The sequence below is a fragment of the Conger conger genome, chromosome 11 (genome assembly GCF_963514075.1).
Source record: "Conger conger chromosome 11, fConCon1.1, whole genome shotgun sequence".
NCBI lineage: Eukaryota > Metazoa > Chordata > Actinopteri > Anguilliformes > Congridae > Conger > Conger conger.
In genome coordinates, this window is record NC_083770.1 from 49,288,655 (window position 1) to 49,311,537 (window position 22,883).

The window sequence follows — 22,883 nt, forward strand, 5'->3', positions numbered from 1 at the left end:
CGCGTCGTTGGGTTCTCTCTGAAAGAGACGCTACGTTCGGTTCTCTCTGAAAGAGACATGTCGTTGGGTTCTCTCTGGAAGAGACGCGTCGTTGGGTTCTCTCTGAAAGAGACGTGTCGTTGGGCTCTCTCTGAAAGAGACGTGTCGTTGGGTTCTCTCTGAAAGAGACGCGTCGTTGGGTTCTCTCTGAAAGAGACGCTACGTTCGGTTCTCTCTGAAAGAGACATGTCGTTGGGTTCTCTCTGAAAGAGACGCGTCGTTGGGTTCTCTCTGGAAGAGACGCGTCGTTGGGTTCTCTCTGAAAGAGACGTGTCGTTGGGCTCTCTCTGAAAGAGACGTGTCGTTGGGTTCTCTCTGAAAGAGACGCGTCGTTGGGTTCTCTCTGAAAGAGACGCTACGTTCGGTTCTCTCTGAAAGAGACGCGTCGTTGGGTTCTCTCTGAAAGAGACGCGTCGTTGGGTTCTCTCTGAAAGAGACGCGTCGTTGGGTTCTCTCTGAAAGAGACGCGTCGTTGGGTTCTCTCTGAAAGAGGCGTAACGTTCGGTTCTCTCTGAAAGAGACGCGTCGTTGGGCTCTCTCTGAAAGAGGCGCTCCCGGGGATCTCGTTCACACACGGCTGCGTCGGCTGGTCCGTGCCACAGCCTGCTGCTGCCGTCACGCCCGCTGACTCAACATGGCCGCCGAGGCGAGCGCGGAGCAGCTGAGCTGCGGGAGGCGGGCTGCCTCGTTTGTCCAGACGCTCCGGTTTCAGAGGAAGCCTAAAGCCAGTTGCTTCCACCAACTTCACAACGAGGAAAACATGTTATATCCTCCTAAAACCTGACGATTCATTTCTGTCCCCTGTATAAGACATATAATACATTACTGTACAGGACATGTATATAATAATATAATGTACTGTACAGGACATGTATATAATAATATAATATACTGTGCAGGACATGTATATAATAATATAATGCTAAAGGGCCGACATTGGCTCAGGTGGTAAGAGCAGTCGTCTGGCAGTCAGTCGGTGTGTTGAAATGTCCCTGAGCAACACACCTAACCCCCAAATGCTCCTGACGAGCAGGGTGGTGCCTCACACCAATTGTACAGTGCCTTGGATAAAAGCGCTAAAATGCAGACCATTTGCCATTTGCCATAATACAACCGTTCATCTGTCCTTTATCAAACTTCAGAACGAAAAAAGATGTTATATCTCAGCCTCTTGGCCTCCTAAGCCTCTTGTCTAAATCTGAAGAAATGTATATAATACACACGTTCATCCGTCCGTCACCAAACCTGCTTTTTGTGTGGTCAGGGTCGCGGGGACTGCTGGAACTATCCCTATCCCAGCATGCATTGGGTGAGAGGCAGGAATACACACTGGACAGGACACCAGTCCATTGTAGGGCACACACACACCATTCACTCACACACCCATACTTAGAGGCAATACACATCTCTACAATAAACCTTCCCTGCATGTCTTTGGGAGGAAACCGGAGTACCCGGAGGAAACCCAGACGGACACGGGATCAAACTCCACACAGAAAGGCCCCAGGCAGGGATTCGAACCCACACCGCCCGTATATAACACATAATGCAAAAAATATTTTTGAAAACATTTTTGCTGCAACGTGTTTCTGTTGTCCACGACACGTGTATTATAAATCATAATAATTTCTGCCAGGGAGGATATTTTATGCTCGGCTCAGTGACCTGAAGCATTTTGCTTTTTGAGCGCAGATGCTTCTGACAGACCGTGTGAATCAATCTCAGCAAGTGACCAGACCTTGTTGTGGATTCAAATGCATGCCTCCACTTTACTGAGCTTGTCTGGTGTATCGCAAAGTATTAAATACTCACCAGCTGAGACTAATAGTCCCACGGGCCACACAGAGGGAGAGAAGGCTTCACTCAGTAGAGTATTTACTGTATTCTCTGCCTCATCACCCAATCAGCTAAAATTACCATAAAAACCGCTCTCGACATCTGGCCACCTAATCATCCCACGCACGGAGAGCCCGCTCAGTCCCTCGAACCCGCCGCACGTATTGATTTCCCAGGCCGTCCTGACAAACGAGAAGCCGGTTCTCAGTTGACCTACCTGGTTAAATAAAGATAACATTAAAGAAATAAATAAATATACGGTAACGCCTTATGCTGTTCGAGCATCTGCGACGGGCGGGTGATTCGGTTACAGCAGCTGTGCTAATTGAGAGCCCCCCTCCCACCGCAGGCGGGCTGCGGAGCGAAACGCTCAAAGGCAGATGAACCGCGCGTGTCTCTCAGACCGCTCACACAGGTATACAAGTCCAAAATGGGGAATACAATGTGATTTCAAATAAATAAAAATGAGAAATGACTCGCAAGATCGCATCAGACCTGGGTCACTTACGTACTGTACGTAACTGGTTCTGGTTCGAATGCTTTTCTGAGCTCGATTGGACCAGCCTGGCGTAACTGAAAGGAGGACTTTCACACAAGGCAAGCTCAGTAAAGCGCAGAAAAAGCATTTGAATCCAAAAACAAACAATGATGTACTTTGCAAATGGAAAGCAGAGAGCCTTCACCGATTCAGCTGCAATGCAACGAAATGTAAGAGCAGATAACTGAGCAGTGCTTCAACATTTTCTGATGACGCCTCTGTGTCATCCTTCCTGTGTCCATCTGTCTCCTCTCTCGGGTTCTCTGCCTTTTTTCGGGGAAAGCAGCACCTCTCTGTCATTTCATATCTTCTGTGGCATACGCCCGTCGACAGCAGGAAACCAGAAAAAACGTATGAAACAGACAAACAGAACTGCACAAGGCCGAACACACAGACGCACTGGCCTCCATAACTGCTTTGTGGGAGAAATTCACAGCGCCTTTTTTTTCCCCGCCGTAGGCCACTCAATGTAAAAACATTAGAAATGTGAGAAAATATGAAAGGGATTTGAACCAGGCAATTACCGAAACTACTGAAGCGTAAAACTCATTGGAGGAAGGTCCGGTTGTGGACATTTGTGGGCAGCAAAGCATGGATGATAAGTAATATAATGATATATGATAATTATGCAGAGTTGACTGCCTTCCCTGACTGATTTTTTTACTGGAGAGTAACAGACGTCCCCACATGGTTTTAAATACAGATCAGGTTCGTTGTCTGAGAGCATACCATGGGAGTGGAGCCTATAGAGGGAACTAAAGAAAAATGTCAGGATGATATATTGAAGTCATTTGTTTGTACAATTTGCAAAAGTTGCATTTTGCTCTCTGATGTACGGCAATTATAGAAATAGAATATGCAATTATGTCTCACAAATAATAAATGTACAGTATGTACACACGCAGACGCACACACACACACACACACACTCACACACACACAGGAGTATGCTTCATACATTATGCTAGTATCCTCCTGTGACCTGGCAAAATATATTTTCAAAAAATGTCATTTCCAATGTAGTGCAGGTTTCGGCAAACGAGAATATACACTCACTGAGCACTTCAAATATACTTATTGGTGTTCTGCTGCTGTAGCCTGTCCACTTAAAGGTTTGACATGTTGTGTGTTCAGAGATGCTCTTCTGCATGCCACTGTTGTAATGCTTCAATCAGTCTGGCCCTTCGCCTCTGATCTCTCTCTTTAACAACAACTCTAGAGACTGTTGTGCATTAAAGTGCCAGGAGATCTGGAGTTCCTGAGATACTCAGACCACTCTGTCTGGCACCAATAATCATTCCACGGTCAAAGTCAATTAGATCATATTACTTGAATTTGGTCTGAGAAATAGCTGAACCTCTTAACCATGTCTGCATGCTTTTATGTCTTTAGTTGACATGATTGGCCGAATTAATATTTAAACTAACAAGCTGGCGTACAGGTGTACCTAATAAAGTGCTCACTGAGTGTGTAGTTCTTGAGATTCGTGACCCCTGCAGGGGACAGAAATGAATTTATGTGTCTTATGACGATTTATATACACTGCAGAGAGTCCCACTTGATTAATTACCACCCAACAGATTCAAGCTTCAGCCTTCAGTGTGAAATTGAAACGTCACATCTATTTCTTGCTTTGAAAACGTGTTCAGCAAGCACCAACACATTCAATATGGTAATGCCTCTTTATGGCCTTACAGTTTTTCACAAACACAGAATAAACCCTCGAGATGAAATACTGTAGGAAGAAACATAAAAGACACAGCGTTGCAGCCTACCCTGTCCTGTTAACACGCTCTAAATGACAGCAGTTGTTCACTCCAGAAGATGACCATTTGGTTCTCCTTTAATTACATTTTCCCTTTAGTTTAATAACCCTCATGGGGGAAGAGTCTTCAGAGCACATTTGTAGGCAACACAGAGGGAGGCATAAATCCATGGAAAGAACCTTGACAACTACCATAGCAGTTTAATAATTTATTTTACATCTGCCAGGCCCTTGACATACTCCCTCATTGGTTTGACCACGGGCTGCTGCAAAATGAATATCATCGGTAGTTCTCCCTCTGATGAAGAGACAGATATAGTGTGGCAGCCATTTTGAAGTCTACTGACTGCACTCTTTCTGCCATCATTACTAACATCTATTTTCTATTTTCAATGTAATGCATATCCATTAATCTCGCAATATACACAATCGAAAATGGAATTTATATTTAACCACGAAATGTTGAACATGCTATGACGACGGAGAAGGAGGTCCTGGGTTCGAATCCCCGTCAGCATGTTCTCCCCGTGTTTATGTGTGTTTCCTCCGGGTACTCCGGTTTCCTCCCACAGTCCAAAGACATGCAGGTTAGGCTAATTGCCCGTGTCTATGAGTGTGTGAGTGAATGGTGTGCGTGCCCTGCGATGGACTGGCGACCTGTCCAGGGTGTATTCCTGCCTTTCGCCCAATGTATGCTGGGATAGGCTCCAGCCCCCTGCGACCCTGTTCCGGATAAGCGGGTTAAGATAAGGAATGAATTCGGTGTCTCGGTGGCGCAGCCTGTAGAGCACTGACCGCATGCTCATTGTGAGCCGCGACGTCGGCGGTTCGAATCCGACCGTCCGACATTTGTCGCATGTCTTCCCCTCTCTCTCGCTCCCGTTCTTCCTGTCTCTCTATACTATATACTGCCCAATAAAGCTGAAAAAGGCCTAAAAACTATCTTTAAAAAAAAAGATAATGGATGAATGAATGAATGCTATGACGAATGTAAACAAAATCTTTCATTTAAACTCACTTTTACAAGTGTTCTCAGGAAAAGCCAATCAAGGAAACACGTTTTTTCAGGAGCAGTTACTCATAAAAATGTCTTCCCGTGTTAGAGAAGACGTTTATTGGTTTCAGTCTAGTGCCCGTGTACGTTTATGCATTAATGAAACAAAAGGTGCAAAAAATCGTGAAATACACTTCTCAAAACTCACAGCCAAGTCATCTATCTCTGATTTCCCTCTGCTCACAAAAGCGCAGGCATTTTCATTACCAAATACAGAGGACACCTGAGTCCGTGAGATATTAACACACTCACTCAGCACTTCGCACAGATGGGAAATAACAGCATTATTTCCATTTTCAACCCCGTCTTCTAATTCGGAAAACCAAATTATCCTCGGATATCCGTGCTCTCTGCCGCAGCCTCCTCGGCCCATTTGGGAGAAACATCTCCGCGTTCCCATCTCCCGTTTCGTATTTCCTCATTTATATTACAGCTTGCTTTAAAGAACGACGCTGATGCAACACACCGCGGTCTTCTCTCGTGTAAGTGCTAACCGACGTCGTGCAATCTGAGGGGTAGCACTGTTCTTCAGCCGGGGCGGCCTGTAGCGTAGTGGTTAAGGTACATGACTGGGACACGCAAGGTCGGTGGTTCAAATCCCGGTGTAGCCACAATAAGATCCGCACAGCCGCTGGGCCCTTGAGCAAGGCCCTTAACCCTGCATTGCTCCAGGGGAGGATTGTCTCCTGCTTAGTCTAATCAACTGTACGTCGCTCTGGATAAGGGCGTCTGCCAAGTGCCAATAATGTAATGTAATGTAATGGGCCGAGACAGCAGCAGGTGGGTCGGTCAGTGTGTCAGAGCCTCCTCACACAGCGAGGACATCCATCACTAGCTGAGCCGCTGCGCCAGAGAGAATTCACTCAGAAAACGGCCAGAGCTATACATTGTAATTAGCGAATTACTGTTGGTGGATTGTTTTCACTTCACGAATATCACCTAAGTCTGGCACGCTCACAGACAGACACCTAGGCTGTGTTCAGAATGGCTCACTCATGCATTCCCTGCCTGTACACTACATAGGGAAATATATAATTCACTCATGCATTCCCTGCCTGTACACTACATAGGGAAATATATCATTCACTCACTCACTCACTCCCTGTACACTACATAGGGAAACATATCATTCACTCACTCATTCACTCCCTCCCTGTACACTACATAGAGACCTAGATAGGCACTACCTCCCTGTACACTACATAGGGAAATCTACACAGAGCACTGGATAGGGATTCGGTGGTGAAAAGAGGAGACATTTTCAGACACTATACTACGCAGCTTACTGTACTGCTTGTTTTCCTGGCTGCTTGTGTACTTGTACTAATTATTTGTTCATGATGAATAACTAATAAACAAACACGTTTGTGGTTGCTATTTTAGTTTGTGCGAGCATGTTCTGCCAGCCTTACAGCCTTTGTAGCTTTTGTAGACCGTCGGCATCTTGACATGAATCTCTCCGGTGATCAAGGAGTGTACATCGCTTATACATTGTTTGTACATCGTTTGTACCCGACATTTTGCGCTGCATTGTGGGGAATATTGAGTGAACTATTTTGTGGGCGAAATTTGGTACCAGAAATTTGGACACCCTACAAAATGGCCGATCCCCTAAACAGTGCACTATATAGTGTGTAGGGAGCCATTCTGAACACAGCCCTAGATATCCACACACATATGAAGCCTGCCCTGTGAGAGCAGAAGTGCCCTTTTGGCTGCAGTGTGTTTCTTTAAGCCGCAGGTTCCCTTTTCTATCTCAATCCCCCCCCGCTCCAGTCAAACCTCCCCGTCCCCCAAATCCACAATCACAATCTGTCCCCCAAGCCCCCTGATGTTCAGCTCAAACTGTACCCTCTGGAAAGTTCTGTGCACGGTCCTGATCTAAAAACATTCAAGCAAAATCAGGCCTTTGATTATTTATGATACAGCAGGTGACACGACTGGTTTTGAATACGCTTGAGATTTTTTTCTAGATTTTCATTTAAAAAGAATAATTCATAAGTGCTGTACAACAGCCAAATCTCTGTCGTAAGTTCAATCAATAACAAGCTCCGACCGCTAAAACTGCTTACTATGTATGCATTTGTTAATTCAGTTATTAAAAAAAAAAGATGACTAACACTGACTCTAAGGAGTGTCTCTGAAAATGTTATGCACTGTCTGACTGTCATTTGCCTCATTACGAAATGCTCATCTTACCCCACTCTACCCTCTGCCCTGGACACACCTCCGTTTTTACTTCTACATCACAGTCAGGCATATTCAGGTGTCCGTGGGAGAAAGCACGCTGAAGTACTTCCACTCCAAATCTGGAGAAATCCATCCATCCATTATCTAACCCGCTTATTCCCGCTCAGGGTCAGGGGGGCTGGAGCCTATCCCAGCATGCACTGGGCGACGCCAATTCATCACAGAGCACACACACCATTCACTCACACACTCATACCTACACACACCACTTACACACACACACACACACACCATCCACTCACATACTCATACCTACACACACACACACACCATTCACTCACACACTCATACCTACACACACCACTTACACACACACACACACACCATCCACTCACACACTCATACCTACACACACACACACACACCATCCACTCACACACTCATACCTACACACACCACTTACACACACACACACACACCATCCACTCACACACTCATACCTACACACACACACACACCATTCACTCACACACTCATACCTACACACACCACTTACACACACACACACACACCATCCACTCACACACTCATACCTACACACACATACACACACACACCACTTACTCACAAACTCATACCTACACACACACACACACACACACTACTCACTCACATACGCATACCTACACACACACACACACACACACACACACTACTCACGCACATACTCATACCTACACACACACACACATACATACACACACACACACACACACCATTCACTCACTCATACCGAGGCACAATGTAGACTCTGCAGTAAGCCTAACCTGTATGTGTTTGGACTGTGGGAGGAGACCAGACCGCTTGGAGGGAACCCACACAGACACGGGGAGAACATGCAGGCAGCACACAGGCCCGGGCTAGTGCTACCGACTGCATCGGGAGAAATAAAACTCAATAAAATAATTCTAATTATTTTTTAAAGAATAGGCTAAAAAAACAAGCTGAAAACTGGGTAGAGCAGGGACTTTGAAAGGCCGGCTCTGCCAATCAGCCACATGCTAATGTGAGTTCTGCAGCTAATTGGGCCAACTGTTCCAGCGGGTTCAGTAAAATTAAACACAAATGGAGAACATGGTGGATTTTTACATATTTGCCTGTTCCCAGTTTTGAAGAATATAAACCTTAAACTCAGAACTGCTTAAATAAATTTAGCCTAAATTAGGCGACACACTGGGTAGCCATGCACTCACTTCCATTTCCAGCTAGTCAGAAGACTCATCTCTTCACACTGTACCTTGACTCCTCTGCAAGAGTACCCTGATCTATTGCCTTTTCGTTCACCTATCTCAATTTTTTTGACCCTTGTTGTACTTTGGCCCTTTTCCATGGGCATCAGTGATGGGTATCATTGGGTCAAGTGCGTTTTCGCCACACACATTTTTTTTTGTTTCTACATGTGACCCCCAAGTTCTGGGGCTTAATCCAAGCTTTGTGTCACCCTGCCGCCTGTATGTCACTGCTGATCCGTTTGCCTGAAATGCTCCCAATAAACCAGCGGCCTGACAAAATGTCGTCCTTCCATCTCACCGCGGACCTCTGAGAGTAATGAGGTTTTATTCATACCGTAACGACCCCCCCCCCCCCCCCCCCCCCCCGCCCCCGGTCCCCCGCCATTCCTGCTAGGGCCGTGTCCCATTGAGGTTGGGCAGAGAAAGGCCGTGTTGCCGATGGCAACAGAACGGCTAGAGACATACCTGGGCGTGTGCTGCACTACATACATTCCTCACTGCCCGGGAAGTCCGTTCTGATGAAAGGGAGCACGGGGTTGCTAATGGGTTAAGCACGGTTTCCCGGCAGAGGCATGCCGAGCAGCCTCATTACCCGGTCCTCCCAGGGGAACCCCAGAAGAAGAAGACGGGGCTGAATAGCGGTCCCGCCCGACGTCGAGGCTGGAGCCGGCGCACGGAGCCGACCCGGGTCTGAGGCAAATTTGATAGACAGTGAATCCAATCATTCCATACGAGTTCCCCCCCACCCCCTACCGGCAGTTCATTCCTCTTTCAGGGAACTGAGGTTATGGGAGAAACCCAACATTTTGTTGACTGGATTTGGGGAGTGTGCAGCAGGTGTTAGGTGGAACTGTGGTAATGAGAGTAACCCGTTTTGTTGACTGGATTTGGGGTGTGGGCAGCAGTTATTAGCTGGTCATTTTCTAGCTGTAGCTAGCTCATTTGCGACACTATTCACAGTACTAGTCGTTTCTGAAGCAGGCTGACACATTGGGATATGTTTGGTAGCAGTCCTATCTGCATTGCATGGAAGATGTTAGGCCAGTTAGCTTGCAAATGTTGAATGTTCAAAGTCAAAACAGTGCAAGTTTTGTTCCTTCTTTCTTGTCTGTATTTTTTAAATCTGTATGCATGTATGTGTGTCTGTGTGTGTGTGTGTGTGTGTGTCCGTGTCTGTGTGTGTAAATGTGAGTGTCTGTGCTTGTGTGTGCGGATGGCACATGATGACAGGTGCCTGTCCAAGAAAATTCATCACCTCAGAATGCGTCATAAAGGGTATTCATATGCATGTGAGTTTTGGGGAAAACTGGCAGCCATTTTGGGCTCATTAAAGGAAAAGAACAAACCGTTTCTGCAGTCATTCTCAGACACTACACGGTACCGTACCTATCGCCTCCAAACAGTGGGAGAAGCCACATGTAGCACTTTGATTCGTTGGCGCTTATGAAGATCTGTCAGAACTAATACCACGAAGCAAACTTGTGTCTTTATTACACATGACAGAGAGAACCTATTTGTCTTGCTAGATTAAATCCAACAAATATCACTTCGATCACTCCGAGGAAAGCTATTAATTTTATGGCGGGCTTCACTCCCGACTGCCAACACAGGCGGTTTCCATCTTGTTCTGGAGCCACAGACCTTTGGGGAAAGTGCCTAGACGCCTATCCTCCTCCACTGCTACTCTTTACAGCCAACGTGAACTGACACCTGTCCGTTCGGCCGTTTATTGAGTGGGACACATGCAGCGAGGGATAGGCGAAACAAGACACACAGGACAACTGAACTTCCCACCGAGGATAAGGCCAGGCCGCACTCCACTCCGCACAGTAATCATTCTGTCTCTGATGAGTGAGGCCAGCTGTGTGTGTGCATGCCCATATGCAAAAGGTTTGCAAAAATCATTATAGTTGATTCGTATATTCTGATAAATGACACTGATCACATGATTATGGCTTGTATACATTCCCTGAGTACTTTATGAAGAACAACTGTACACCTACGTATTCATGCGATTATCTAATCAGCCAATTGTGTGGCAGCAGTGCAATGCACACAATCATGTAGATACGGGTCAGGAGCTTCAGGTAATGTTCACATCAACCATCAGAATGTGATCTAAGTGACTTTGACTGTAGACTGCCAGACAGGGTGGTTTGAGAACTGCTGATCTCCTGCGATTTTCACGCACAACAGCCTCTAGAGTTTGCAGAGAATGATGCGAAAAACAAAAACATCCAGAGAGCAGCAGTTCTATGGGCAGAAATGCTCTATTAATGAAAGAGGTCAGAGGAGAAGGGCTCAAAGCAACTTACTGTATAAGGCCCTTCACAATGTAATTTTATACTGAGATCATAAAAATTGTACATGCCTAATATGTCACAATATATAAAAGGGGCCATAATCATATAAAATAAATGTTTCAATAAGTTTCATATAGTAAAACAGCACATTTTTTTTTACAAACCTTTTTGAATATAGGTGTTCAAGGGTGGGGGGGGGAGAGGGGGGAGAGGGGCCACCATCTAGGAGGCCATTTTGTGAGTGACCGGCCAACAGGGCAGAAGCCTGGGGAGTCTGCCTTACCTTTGCTGCGACGCCGGCCCCTGTGTTGCTCTGTGTAAAACTTCATCTGCGTCTCATCGTCCGCCTCCGAGCCCGAATCTCCCGGGTGACCGAACACCCCACCGCCTGAACGGAGAGAGAAGACCAGCACGCCGTGACCATCACGCGGTCAAACCACAACACCATCAGACAAGGACACCTGGACACGCTCGTGTGGCTAAAGCTATGCTAAGTTAACAACTGAGTTATGCTAAGTTAGCTATGGTAGCTTACATCATATACAGTATGTCTATACAAGTGGCAAAACTACAACATAACCATAAGGGAAACCGGGTCCAGCTTACATTGCATTAGCCGTGACCATAACGGTCAACATGGCTACAGTATAAGGGACGTTTGCTCATACGAACACACTATACTACACACCATAACCACCAAGCCATGTCACAACAAAACAACCACACATTGCCTGTACTGTTTAGTTGTAAAGCTAAATTGAGCTGTTTCTCATGGAAGCGAGTCGTATTATTACTTTGCTAAGTAGGTTCCTGCGTCATGGACACAAGAGCAATGTCACACTTTGTATTTGATCTCGCATCCAATCCAGGTGCAAGCCTTACAACTCAATAATACGCCAGGCAACTGTGCCAATGCGCCATAGTGAAGTTGACTCCCTGAAAATGTGGCCCTCAGAACTGAAAACAGAAAGTTAAACTTCAAGACAGGGACAAGAGGAAAACTTTACACTTGTTTAAATGTATTTTTACTTTGAATTTTGTATGGAAGCTTGTGTTGGCTTTGTGCCAGCGAATCGTTATGCGCTACAGGAATGAATAAAGTAACAGTAGCAAAGAGACTGCGGGTCTGTACTGCATATAAATACCTGCCTACAGGAGGAGATCAAAGACGTTCATTTAGCACTTGAAGTGGAATTAATGAATGCTGCGGAGTAAAGCACCAGCGTATGTGCGTTCACTCTAACTCTTCTGGGGTGAGGCTTTGTTTTCAGAGCGCAAACACGCAGGGTAATCAATAACCCGGATTCAAAGAGATGCACGCCCGATAGCTTTGACTGTTGGGTAGGAGTCACGCACGTATACAGTAGGCACATGCGTACACACGTACACACACACACACACACACGCACGCAGACACTTCAAAGGCATTTGGAGAGCTGAGAATGAAAGGCAGACTCCATGCCTGTGCCATGCATGCTCAGATGAAGTGCTAATAGAGATAGCTCGGCACGCCGCGGGGGAGCATCCAGACGGCGGTCACAGGGGCCCTCAATCTCAACAGCTGCGGCTCCCGCGGATGTCAGCGGAGATTAGCGAGGGCCAGTCACCATTCACGACATCACAAGCGCCTGCAATTACTTCTGATGTTCACAACCAACTGGAATCGTGCGCGAAATGTCATTATTTTTTCAAAAGGCCCCCCCACTCACCTATTATTTATGTTGACATTTTACACCAAATCTGAAGACAAGATGCTAAATTATAGTGTACAGCCATCTCGGTCCTCGGCTAGATTGTAGAAAAAAAAAAAGACTTGGCTAATAGTTGTGGGGGTGATACAGACTATCACCAACTTCATTATCTCTGCCTCGCACACAGCTCACGAGATTCCACTGTCTGTGCGGGCAGACATTTGATTCGTGCAAATTACAGAGGACGTTGTTGTCAAACATTCGTAGCCAAAGAAAAACATTACTGTCATGGTTATGAACCAATCTCAGTTCCCTATGATGAAAGAAAAAATCCTGTGACTTATATATTCATGTATATGGAGTGGATTTATATATTTTTTTGGTTTTTAAATGGCGTGAGATGTGTTTGGGTAGCGTGAGAGTGTGAGACAGAGCCTGAAAGCATGCGTGCTATGCCAAACGCGTGAGAGATGGCAACCCTGGGGTCGCTACAGTCCATATCACGCTGCCCAGCACAAGGCAATGCAACGCAATGCAATGTTAAAGGCATATCATTCTTGCTCTGCGTGCTTGATGTACACTAAATCAACAACGTTGAAGTCAGCTTTTTTTTAAAGTTAAAAAGCCGGTCATAAAACTGGCCTTTTAAGATATATGAAGTTCACGAATGGTGTGCTTAATCTACCCCTCGTCAGAGCTTGCCAAGAAGATGACGGTCTCGTCTAAATGAAAGCATATAAAAATCTTTGCTTCATATTACTTTTCATTACAGAAGGTTAAAGCTTCTTCCAGGGCCACAGAAAGAGCGCTCTCACACTTGCACTTGTTAAAATGCAATAAAAGAGATTGGTTCTTATTTCCCAGTGAAGGCCAACAACTTTGGGAAACGTGCCCAGTGCAATGCATGTTAATAAGGCAGGCTGAGAGCCATGGGTTTGTGGGGGATGGATGAGTGGACAATGTTAGTGACTGGATAACGAGGCTGGTCTGAGGACCAGCTGTAAAACACAGGGCTGCCAGCTAAAAGCTACGCACACAAACTAATCACAACTACACACAGGCAGATGGGTTAGTCACAGTATCATAGTCATACTTCAGTCAACAAAAGGGCATTCTGCTTGCACCTACATCTGAAATAATGTAACTAGCCTATGTTGTTATAATAATAATAATAATAATAATAATAATAATAATAATACATTTCACGAGTGAAAAAGTATGCATTGTACATAAATGACATACATAAATAACTAGTAACCCCTTAAGTATCACCCCTTTTCTTGACTTTAAAAGCTTAAAAATGACATACACAAAATAAAATGGTTACTATTCTTGAACCCTTTTGAATCCTGGTCTCTTCTGGAAGCTAACCCTTTGGGGTTTGTTTTCCAAGAGTCCGAATTACTCTGAATTACCACAGAAATGCGAACACAGTTTTTTTTAATGAAAAGATATTCTATTATTTTGACTGGATACAGATTATTGTAGCTGTGGCTGGTGAGCTTAGAACAGAAGGGAGCCAAGTCACAACACCGGATAATTCCTCTTTCAAATCTGAGGACAATATCACCAAAAATAAGCATTCTGCATTGTTTGTTGTAATCTATGTCTAAGCAGTCTTCCAAAAAGGACATATGGAGACTTCAAAAGGACACATGGGAACAAAATGAAATTATGGGTCTTGTGAAGTGTAAAATACTGCATTTTGCTTACTGAAGTATACAACACTTTTTATCCTGAAAAAAACATGTCCCCCTACTTGTCACCCTCTCCTACCTCTCTGTCCCAAACTCCCTCTCCTTGCAGCTATCCTCAGACAGCAACAGGTCGAAAAGATCATAAAACATCAGTACAATAATCACAGTAATACCATCTTGTATACTTATATTTTCATTGATCAATTCGATTGATTTAAGTTTTTGTCAAATACCCAACCCCCATCAACAAGTCATACACATTCCATAATTTCATATGCTATTCATTACTCAAAAGCAGGCTGGCTCCTTACCTAAGAATAGTGAATAATAATGAAATATTTGGAGAATTTATTTAGATTCTCATGGATATAAGATGGGGTCGCTTCACTGAAAATGTCCTCTATTGTGTTCTCTTTCTAGGAATTCATTGGAACTTCTCTAAAGGAAGTCCTCTTTTTAGATGTAGACATCACAAATGTTTTGGCATAACATCTCAAGAACTGTCTTTGCTGAAGTGCAACAGACCCTGTGTGTGTATTGGAAATGCTACAGTTTTGTTACGCAGGTGTAAAAAAGTTTTATGCAAGCCTAACAAATGATATGCCGTTGGAAACATTATGTCATTAGCAAAAATTATTTTTAGTTGTCAGTTCAATAACATGCCCACAGTCGGTTATTTGATGAGCTAAAGTTACACTGAAATTTCTTACGCACGGATGGAGGTACTAAATACTTAGGCTCATTGTGTTTGTGAGAGCTTATACAATACAATGTAGATAATATAATTTCTATGAACAAATACATTTGTAGACGTATACAATGGCGAAACAGACAAAAATGATAATTCCTCCAGAGAAATTCTGAGTAAACAAAGAACATTCTATCAACGTTTCTCCGAGTTAGCACATTATTAGAATGAGAAACGATAATGCCTTTGGTCCACTCTACACTTGTCGTGAAAAGGACACGGACATTATTACCTTATTTCTCGTAGCATGTGGATTTCCAAAATGCAGAGAAGTCGAGTTCCCCCAACACTTGTTTTACCACGCGCATGTGACAAAATGAGGAGCTGTTGTCTCTAAAGCAATGACATCTTAAAATAGCCTATAACGATAAAAGCATGAGTTTTACTGCTTTCAAACGGTATATGCTGTTACCATAGTGATTGATAATTGTGCCCTGAAAAAAAGATGAATGCATTTTTTCTTCAGCCCACCAGGTGAAACTTAAGTGGTTAAAGCAATCCAAGTCCAATTATAAGACTTACAATAATCTATAAAATAATAGCAATGTGAGGAACAGTGTGGACTGTCTGTGTGGGCTGCCTTCATAACTTAGTACTGCAAAGACCCAGAACTCCTCTCTGTTAACTACTGCCGAGCGTTCCACTTTCAGCACACATAATTAAGGGCAGACAAAATGTTGTGTAATTGCTTAAACGCCCGTGTGTGTGTGTGTGTGTGTGTGTGTGTGTGTGTGTGTGTGCAGAGGGCCACTAACGAGCTGCACGGAGCAGGGGGTGGTTCTGGTGATTAGGAGGAGAATGTCACCGGCCCATTATCCGCGGCCCCCTCGGCCCCGCCGTCCCACGGGAGGGAGATATCGACTGGAATCGCTCTCCGTTTTCAGCCGCCATCGTGCCTGCGCTAACATTTCAATTACTGATCTCGCCGCTGTCCTCCATGCCGTCCCCTCCCGACCCGCCTCCCCCTCGCTGTTCCTTGAATGCCTTCAGTATTTATGAGTTTATCTTCCTGCTGACACTTCACTCTGCTGCAGACTCCGCTGATTTATACTCAAACGCGCACAGGAGCTCCTCGCTTAAACCAGGAGAGCTGCCTGCAGAGTCCATGTTTTTTTTAAATGTTATTCTCAGTACTTATTTCTTAGTTTCTTAGCTCTGCGTCAAACGGAATGAGGAGATATCGGGAGGAAGAGGAGTAGGAGCGATGCTTCATGGGCCTGTGCGTTGGTTAACTGAAGCCAGGCAGATCGAAGCGGGTGTGTTCTCATACAGGTGTAGGACCGTTTGAGCTGAAGATACAGTATACTCAAGGTGCAGTATACTGTATGTGTGTTACCTATCTAAATTGCTCTGGCCCAGAAGAAAAGAAAGCCAACGATGGGCTTTTTATCAGCCCTGCGTGTTTAAGAGCACACAATAATACATATTAGGCACAGCTCTTTGGAGTGTTTCCTCCTTCTCTTCCTGCTGGTATGGGTATTTTAGCTCACATTTCAGACAGTTTAGACCAAAAACTGGACGCTTTTCTGATGAAGAAAACAGCTCAAGCTATGTTTGAAACAGCTGGTAGCTGGTTGACCATTTCAGACCAGCTATTTCAAATGGTTTCAAATGGTTACTAGCTCACGGTTCCTTCATGTTAAGGGACAGTAGAATCCTAGAGCCAGCTTTCTGCATTCCCTGTAGGCTAGTGATGTCACATTCTCACAATTTCCCTTTCCTGGGTTATGTTCTGGTTGGCTATTTTATTTAGCACATTGCCAACTGATTTGATGTATAGTCATAACACACTCCAGTCTTGAACAAGTCAGGCATTATTGTCAATTAAGTTGTTAATTTCAACAGGCAGGCAGGTAAAGTTTTGACTGGAAATTGTTTCTAAACACAATAACCCTTTATTAAAGTCTGTTTCCATGAAAAAACTAAGCTTTGTTCACAACTATATTCAATTCCTGTTGTTTTATGAGGCACATGTTCAATGTTTATACAACTCTTACAGTTTATTTGTAAAATGCACTCTATCAAAATTGATTTAACGCTAAGACATCAAAAAATGTTTCAGCTTTAAAACCATTTTCCTGTGTTGCTCTTAATTGCGAGTTGTCAGAATGCCGAGTTTAACATATTGCGTAAGTCCACAATAAAATCAGTCAAAGCAGAAAACAGAACATTCGAATGAACAGTGCCAGTAATGCACTGGCACTGCACTGAAACAACAGGCAATCTAAGGCATGGTTTTCTGCTCAACAACAGAACGAAAAGCATGGTTTTCTGCTCAGCGACAGAACGAAAAGCCACCGCGCTAACTGCGAATGCAGTTTGACATCCATCTTTATCGCACGACATCAAACAAATGAAGCACGCCCCCATCTCTCTTCAAAAGCACACGCTCGCCTTTCACTGAAACCTGACCATGTGCTGCCATCTCCTCACCCACTCGATCAGCTCTCAAAGTCCATCAAACACCGCAAAAGTCTTCTGGAGCCTTCACACGAGACAGCAGTATATTATGCATGTATGGAGCTCAATATTAGCATTCCCGTCTCCTCCCCGGCTGAGGAACCCTGCTGGGGTGAGCTCGGTGTCTGGGAGGCAAAGCCACAGCCCCTGGAGCGGGGTAAAGACATCTCTTCTCTGTTCACAGAGAAGCTCATTAAAAGAAGAGGTATATTTTTCACAACTTCTCAGAACAGCACAGACACCGAATTTGATCCGGGAAAGAAGTTGCGCTTTCGAATAATTCTCGGATATTTCTGAGAATAGCAAATAGCACATGTGTGTTGCAACTGAATGTTTTTTTTTTTTTCTTCTGTTGAAAGAACTCGGATATAAACTCAAGGAAAATGAGAGGAGAAGAGGTTCTGGTGACAGAAATATTCTCTCATTAGGAGATATTATTCACCTTGTCCTCAGCTCAAAGCATTTTAAACACGTTCCTGTCTGCCACCCGCTACGAACAGACTATGGCACACTGCATGTGTTCACACGGCTACATGTGTTCAGCAAGCCTGCTCAGCCAACCAGCATTACGACTTCTCAAAGATCTAATTAATGGCATGCTCAAAACAAGGCAATGAAGACCTCCTCTTATTCTCACTGATTACTGGATACCAACTACCTGTATCTATACCAAATAACTCAAAAATAAACATTCCTGTCCCACACTCCAAAAAAAATATTATTTGGCTTGTGTCCATAGAGGAACCCTTCCCAGTTCTTTATGAAACCCTCTATCATACAGTATACAACAGAAGTCAGTACAGCCCTGTGCAATATCACATGAATGTGAAATGATTCTAAATTATATTACCTAACTGTAAATGCATTAAAAACTAACAGTTTAGATTTGCTATATAAAAAATAGAGGTGCCACAGTAGGAATCTTTCTAAAGTATTTGTTTTTGATTGTTCATGAGAGGAAATACTACACTTAGAACTTAGAAATAATGCAATTATTGAGAGGTGATACAGTTTAGAATAATTTGATATGTACGTGATGTTGCACAGGGGCGTACTTACTTCTGTTGTATACTGTAGGTGTGGTGTGTGAAATCTCCCAGACAAAGAACTATTTTGCCCGACAAAAAACCCTTGAACTTGATGGTAGGCTTGGGAATCAAAGGGGTCCCTTTGGAACCATTTTTTACGAGAGTGCAGACTACTATCTCTCCTCAGACTACTCTAAACTAACCACACTGATGTCAACTAATCACACAGATCCAAAACAAACGGTGCAGAATCAAATTAGAAATACTAGTCCAGACGAACAACAATCGTGACTAATCACACTGATCTAAACACAAAGATGTCAACTAAGCACACACATTCCAACTAACTGATTCCAACTAATCACTCTTTTTCAGACTAACCAAACCAATTCCAACTAACTGTATCGATCCTAACTACTCATACTACTCATACTCATACAAACTTGGTTTGGGGTAATACGTAATTGTTTGGATTCAAATATTATATGCTCAAAAAGTCTAAACCCCACCTTCTGGTCCTCTTGGTTGGCTCAATTGTCCCAATCGGATTTGTTTGTCAATTGCACCAAAACATTTATGTATTCGACCCAAGTCTGTGTCTAACCATACCAATCTGAACCACAGTCCAGATTGATAGCACAGATGCAGATTATTTACACCGATTCCAGCAAACAGCACTAATTAAACCATTCCAATACCAAGTATCCACACTGATCCAGACTATCTGTGGAAATCCCAAAAGGCAGACTTATTTTTCACACTTTGGCCAAAATACAGGCAAACACAGGGGAGAATGAGTGTGTTTCCACACAGGGATGATTCATTGGAGAATTAAATCATTAACATCACAGCATGCTCAGAGTTGTAGTTTGGCTCTTCTATAATTTGTGCTAATGACCTTGATATGCACTTTTTTTGCACGTTACTTTTGATAGCTGCGTAATTAAAATGTAATGGTTGTGTATTAAAAAAAATAAAGTTTTTGGCTGTCATGCCATGAAGAAATATCAGTCAGAGGGTTGTTGTTGGGGTATGTTTAGCAGGAGCTTCCACGACTAAGACTGCTGAACGTGCTGATGGTTCTTGGGGGGAAGGTGGGGAGCACAACGCTGGCATGGAGGTCTGAGGGAACGTCAACAAGAACCAGCAGCATCTCAGGTCGAAAGCATGACGTCTGTACTATTCTTTACAGATACAGACATAAGGCAAAACAGACAAGCAAACTCTGAATCAGCTGACTGCCAAAAAAAATCTTTATAGGGCCCGGCATTTTCATCAACAAAAGTCCATGGTTGGTGTGTCCTTTATTTTGGATGCTGTCAGTAGTAAGAGGTGCACTGGTGGTGCTGAACGATGACACATCTCATTAAACAGATCTCGCACATGTTCAGATAATCCCCTTGAAGCTGCAGCAGACGATGATGGTCATAACCATGATTGCGTTATGCCCTTCCTCGTCACATTCAGAATGAAAAATGCTAATCGCAGACACATTCGATAAAGCACGCCTGATCTGAACGGCTATCGGAACACAAATCTGTGTTTGTCAGCTGTCCGCTTTATTTACACGTTTCTGTATGAAGGTGACAATGCGATTATGCATTTTCTCAGTGTTTATGTTTATTAGAATGCATCAGGCAATCGATTTATGAGAATAAATCAATGCGACAAACTGGTAAGTTTTTGTCAGTCTCCTGGCGAGGTCCCATAGCCAGCAACTGTCACATGACTTCACTGCTGCTTCAGACCAGACGTGGGTCAAATACAGTCTGTCATTTATTTGGATTCAAAGACTTTTCTGTGCTCGACTGATCTTGCCTGGTGCCATCGAGGCAAATGAGAGGAACCGAATGTGGGGTTTGCACTTTTTGAGAGTATTTCTTCAGTTCCACTACACCAGACCAGCTCATTAGAGCACAGAGAAGTATTTGAATCAAAAGCAATTACGTGTTTGACCCCGGCCTTCCTCAGATATCCATACAAACGTTGTGGCCACACCATTGACGGACAGCCCTGACTCATCTACACTGCCCTCCCAGTGGACTGCTCCGCCCTGCACTGAAATATGGAAAGGTTAAGCACCATTAACACAAAACAGCAGGAGCTATGTAATTATGCATCATCACCCGTCTCTCCACGTAAGGGAAAAGCCATTTCCACCAAATCTGGCAGAGTGCGTCTCGACAGACATCCACAGAAGACGGAGAACGCTTATCGTTTGACGGCGCTCTGGAAGGGAAGATAACTGGAAAATAAGCGCCGTGGGTTTCATGCAAATGAGGACAAGCACTGCAACGTTCCTCTTCGTTACGATCCACTCATCACAGACTGGACTTTGCGCTCTGCCCAAGGGTTGACTCAACGCACCGGCGTGTATCCAAATCTCTCCGCGCACCTGGACACGGACATCGCCCATGTCGTCAGTGGTCTGATTTCCCGCAAAATCTGACCTTTCCATGACATCATCCTCCCCGGGGCCGCAGATTCTCCGGATCGTTCCGGGCTGCTGTGGTCCTGACCTTTTTAGGCTGCTTTCACAAGGCGAGAATCGACCGCTGCGTTCGACGGCACGCAAGGCGGTGACCCGCACTTGTTTAGGGCACCGCCAGTTGTTGAAATTTCTCTTCATCCATCCAGGAAGCCAGTGGTTCACTAGATTGTAACAAGCAACAACACTCTGTGATAGTAGTAGGTTGTCTGCGGCTATAAAAAGCTAAATTGTGAAGTCGCTTTGTGAAACCAAAAATGCCTTGGTTTATGTCAACAAACTTAGCGTTGCTGCCAAGTCGGGTGTCAACACTCCCTCCATTGGAATTTAATGGCTTGACAACATGTTGAGTGTTTTTGACACTGATAATGTCAAAAACACTTGGGGGCCCTGTCCTTGTTCTCATTTTCTCAAGTTGACTGTTCCTCCCGAGGTTCGTCTTCATGCTGCCCTAAGCCCAGCGGTTGTAACACTAACTAGTAACACGCATTCAGGTATAGCTGCCCTTGGGAAATGGAGGCGCCTTTTGGCCAGTTCTCCAAGTCTGATGGAGCTGAAAGAAGATCACTCTGTTTCCAAAGTTCGAGGCCAATGTCAAAGTCACTCCTGGCTACAGCCAGAGACTAGAGGCCTCAGGTCACATCTCACCTGGCAGAGTTGTCCTCCAATGACTCTCCTCAAAGAAAACCGTGAATGACCTGGGTGCATTTCTAAAACATTACTTCTAACTAGATAAACTACAGTGAAGTTTTAAGTATAAACATTACGGAGCTTACTGCTTGGTGGGCTGAGTGGTCTTTTAACAGATTTGAGCTCTACTTGCTTTAAAGAGCTTTGCTGAGGTGAGAACTTATTTGTTGCGTGGGGTTGGCTCACAGAAGGCTAAATGAAGTGTGCCCGGAGTCCCCCTTTTGGGGGAACGGAGATGAAAAGAGACCTGGCAGAGCATCACAGAACTAATGTGTACCCCACAGCGTCCTGAATAACCCCCCCCCACCACCGCCGCCGCCCCTTCCCACAAGCACCTGGCTCCCCCCTCCCTCCCTCCCTCTCTCACCCCGCCCCCCTCCGATCAGCCAGAACCCCCAGCAGAACCTCCACGCCAAACCTGCTCAATCAGCCGGGCAAAGCCCGTCTGTATAATGCATTTCCTTTATTTATGTCCTTCCTCAATTCCAGGCGATGGCTAAACTTTGTGGGGGTTTTTTATCTTGTTTGTTTTGTTTTTGTATTCATTCATTTTTTAACAGTCCCTTGACAAATACAGTAGATATAGCAGGATGCTTTTTTAATAACAAAGCAAATATGACTGACTGAACTCTGGGAAATAAGAAGAAAAACAGAACAGCCCTTTCTACCAGTTGGACCAACACTGGATTTTTTGGATTTATTTTCCTTTTTTGGGTATGAGCACAAATCATGTACAATATATAGAGAAAAATATGTATACATTTTATTGTAAACATAATTTTCTAAGAGCCTTCTGAACACACTGTCATTCCACATGCATGCACACAAATAATGTCTCATTAATATACTTCCAATTATGTGCAAAGATATTTCACATGAATAATAAAGTCACCCATATCTCCAGCACGCCCCAATCACATTAAAGAAAACTGCACTGTTGGCACATGCAGACTCCCTCCAGCACGTCTGACAGAGCTTCAGAGACCCTCCTCTGAGATATTAAAAAGGTATGCATAAGCAATCGCTGCATTAACGGAATAAACATCGTAAGCATGTGTGTATAC

At 44.3% G+C, this 22,883-nt stretch overlaps 1 protein-coding gene across 1 annotated transcript in view; it reads right to left on the reverse strand.

Moving 5' to 3' along the window:
- Positions 1 to 22,883, reverse strand: part of LOC133140879 (astrotactin-2-like) — a 408,973-nt gene that overhangs the window by 226,119 nt on the left and 159,971 nt on the right. Inside the window, exon 5 of the mRNA XM_061261152.1 lies at positions 11,301 to 11,405. Within this exon, the coding sequence (XP_061117136.1) occupies positions 11,301 to 11,405 (105 nt within the window). The remainder of the gene's footprint in view (positions 1 to 11,300; positions 11,406 to 22,883) is intronic.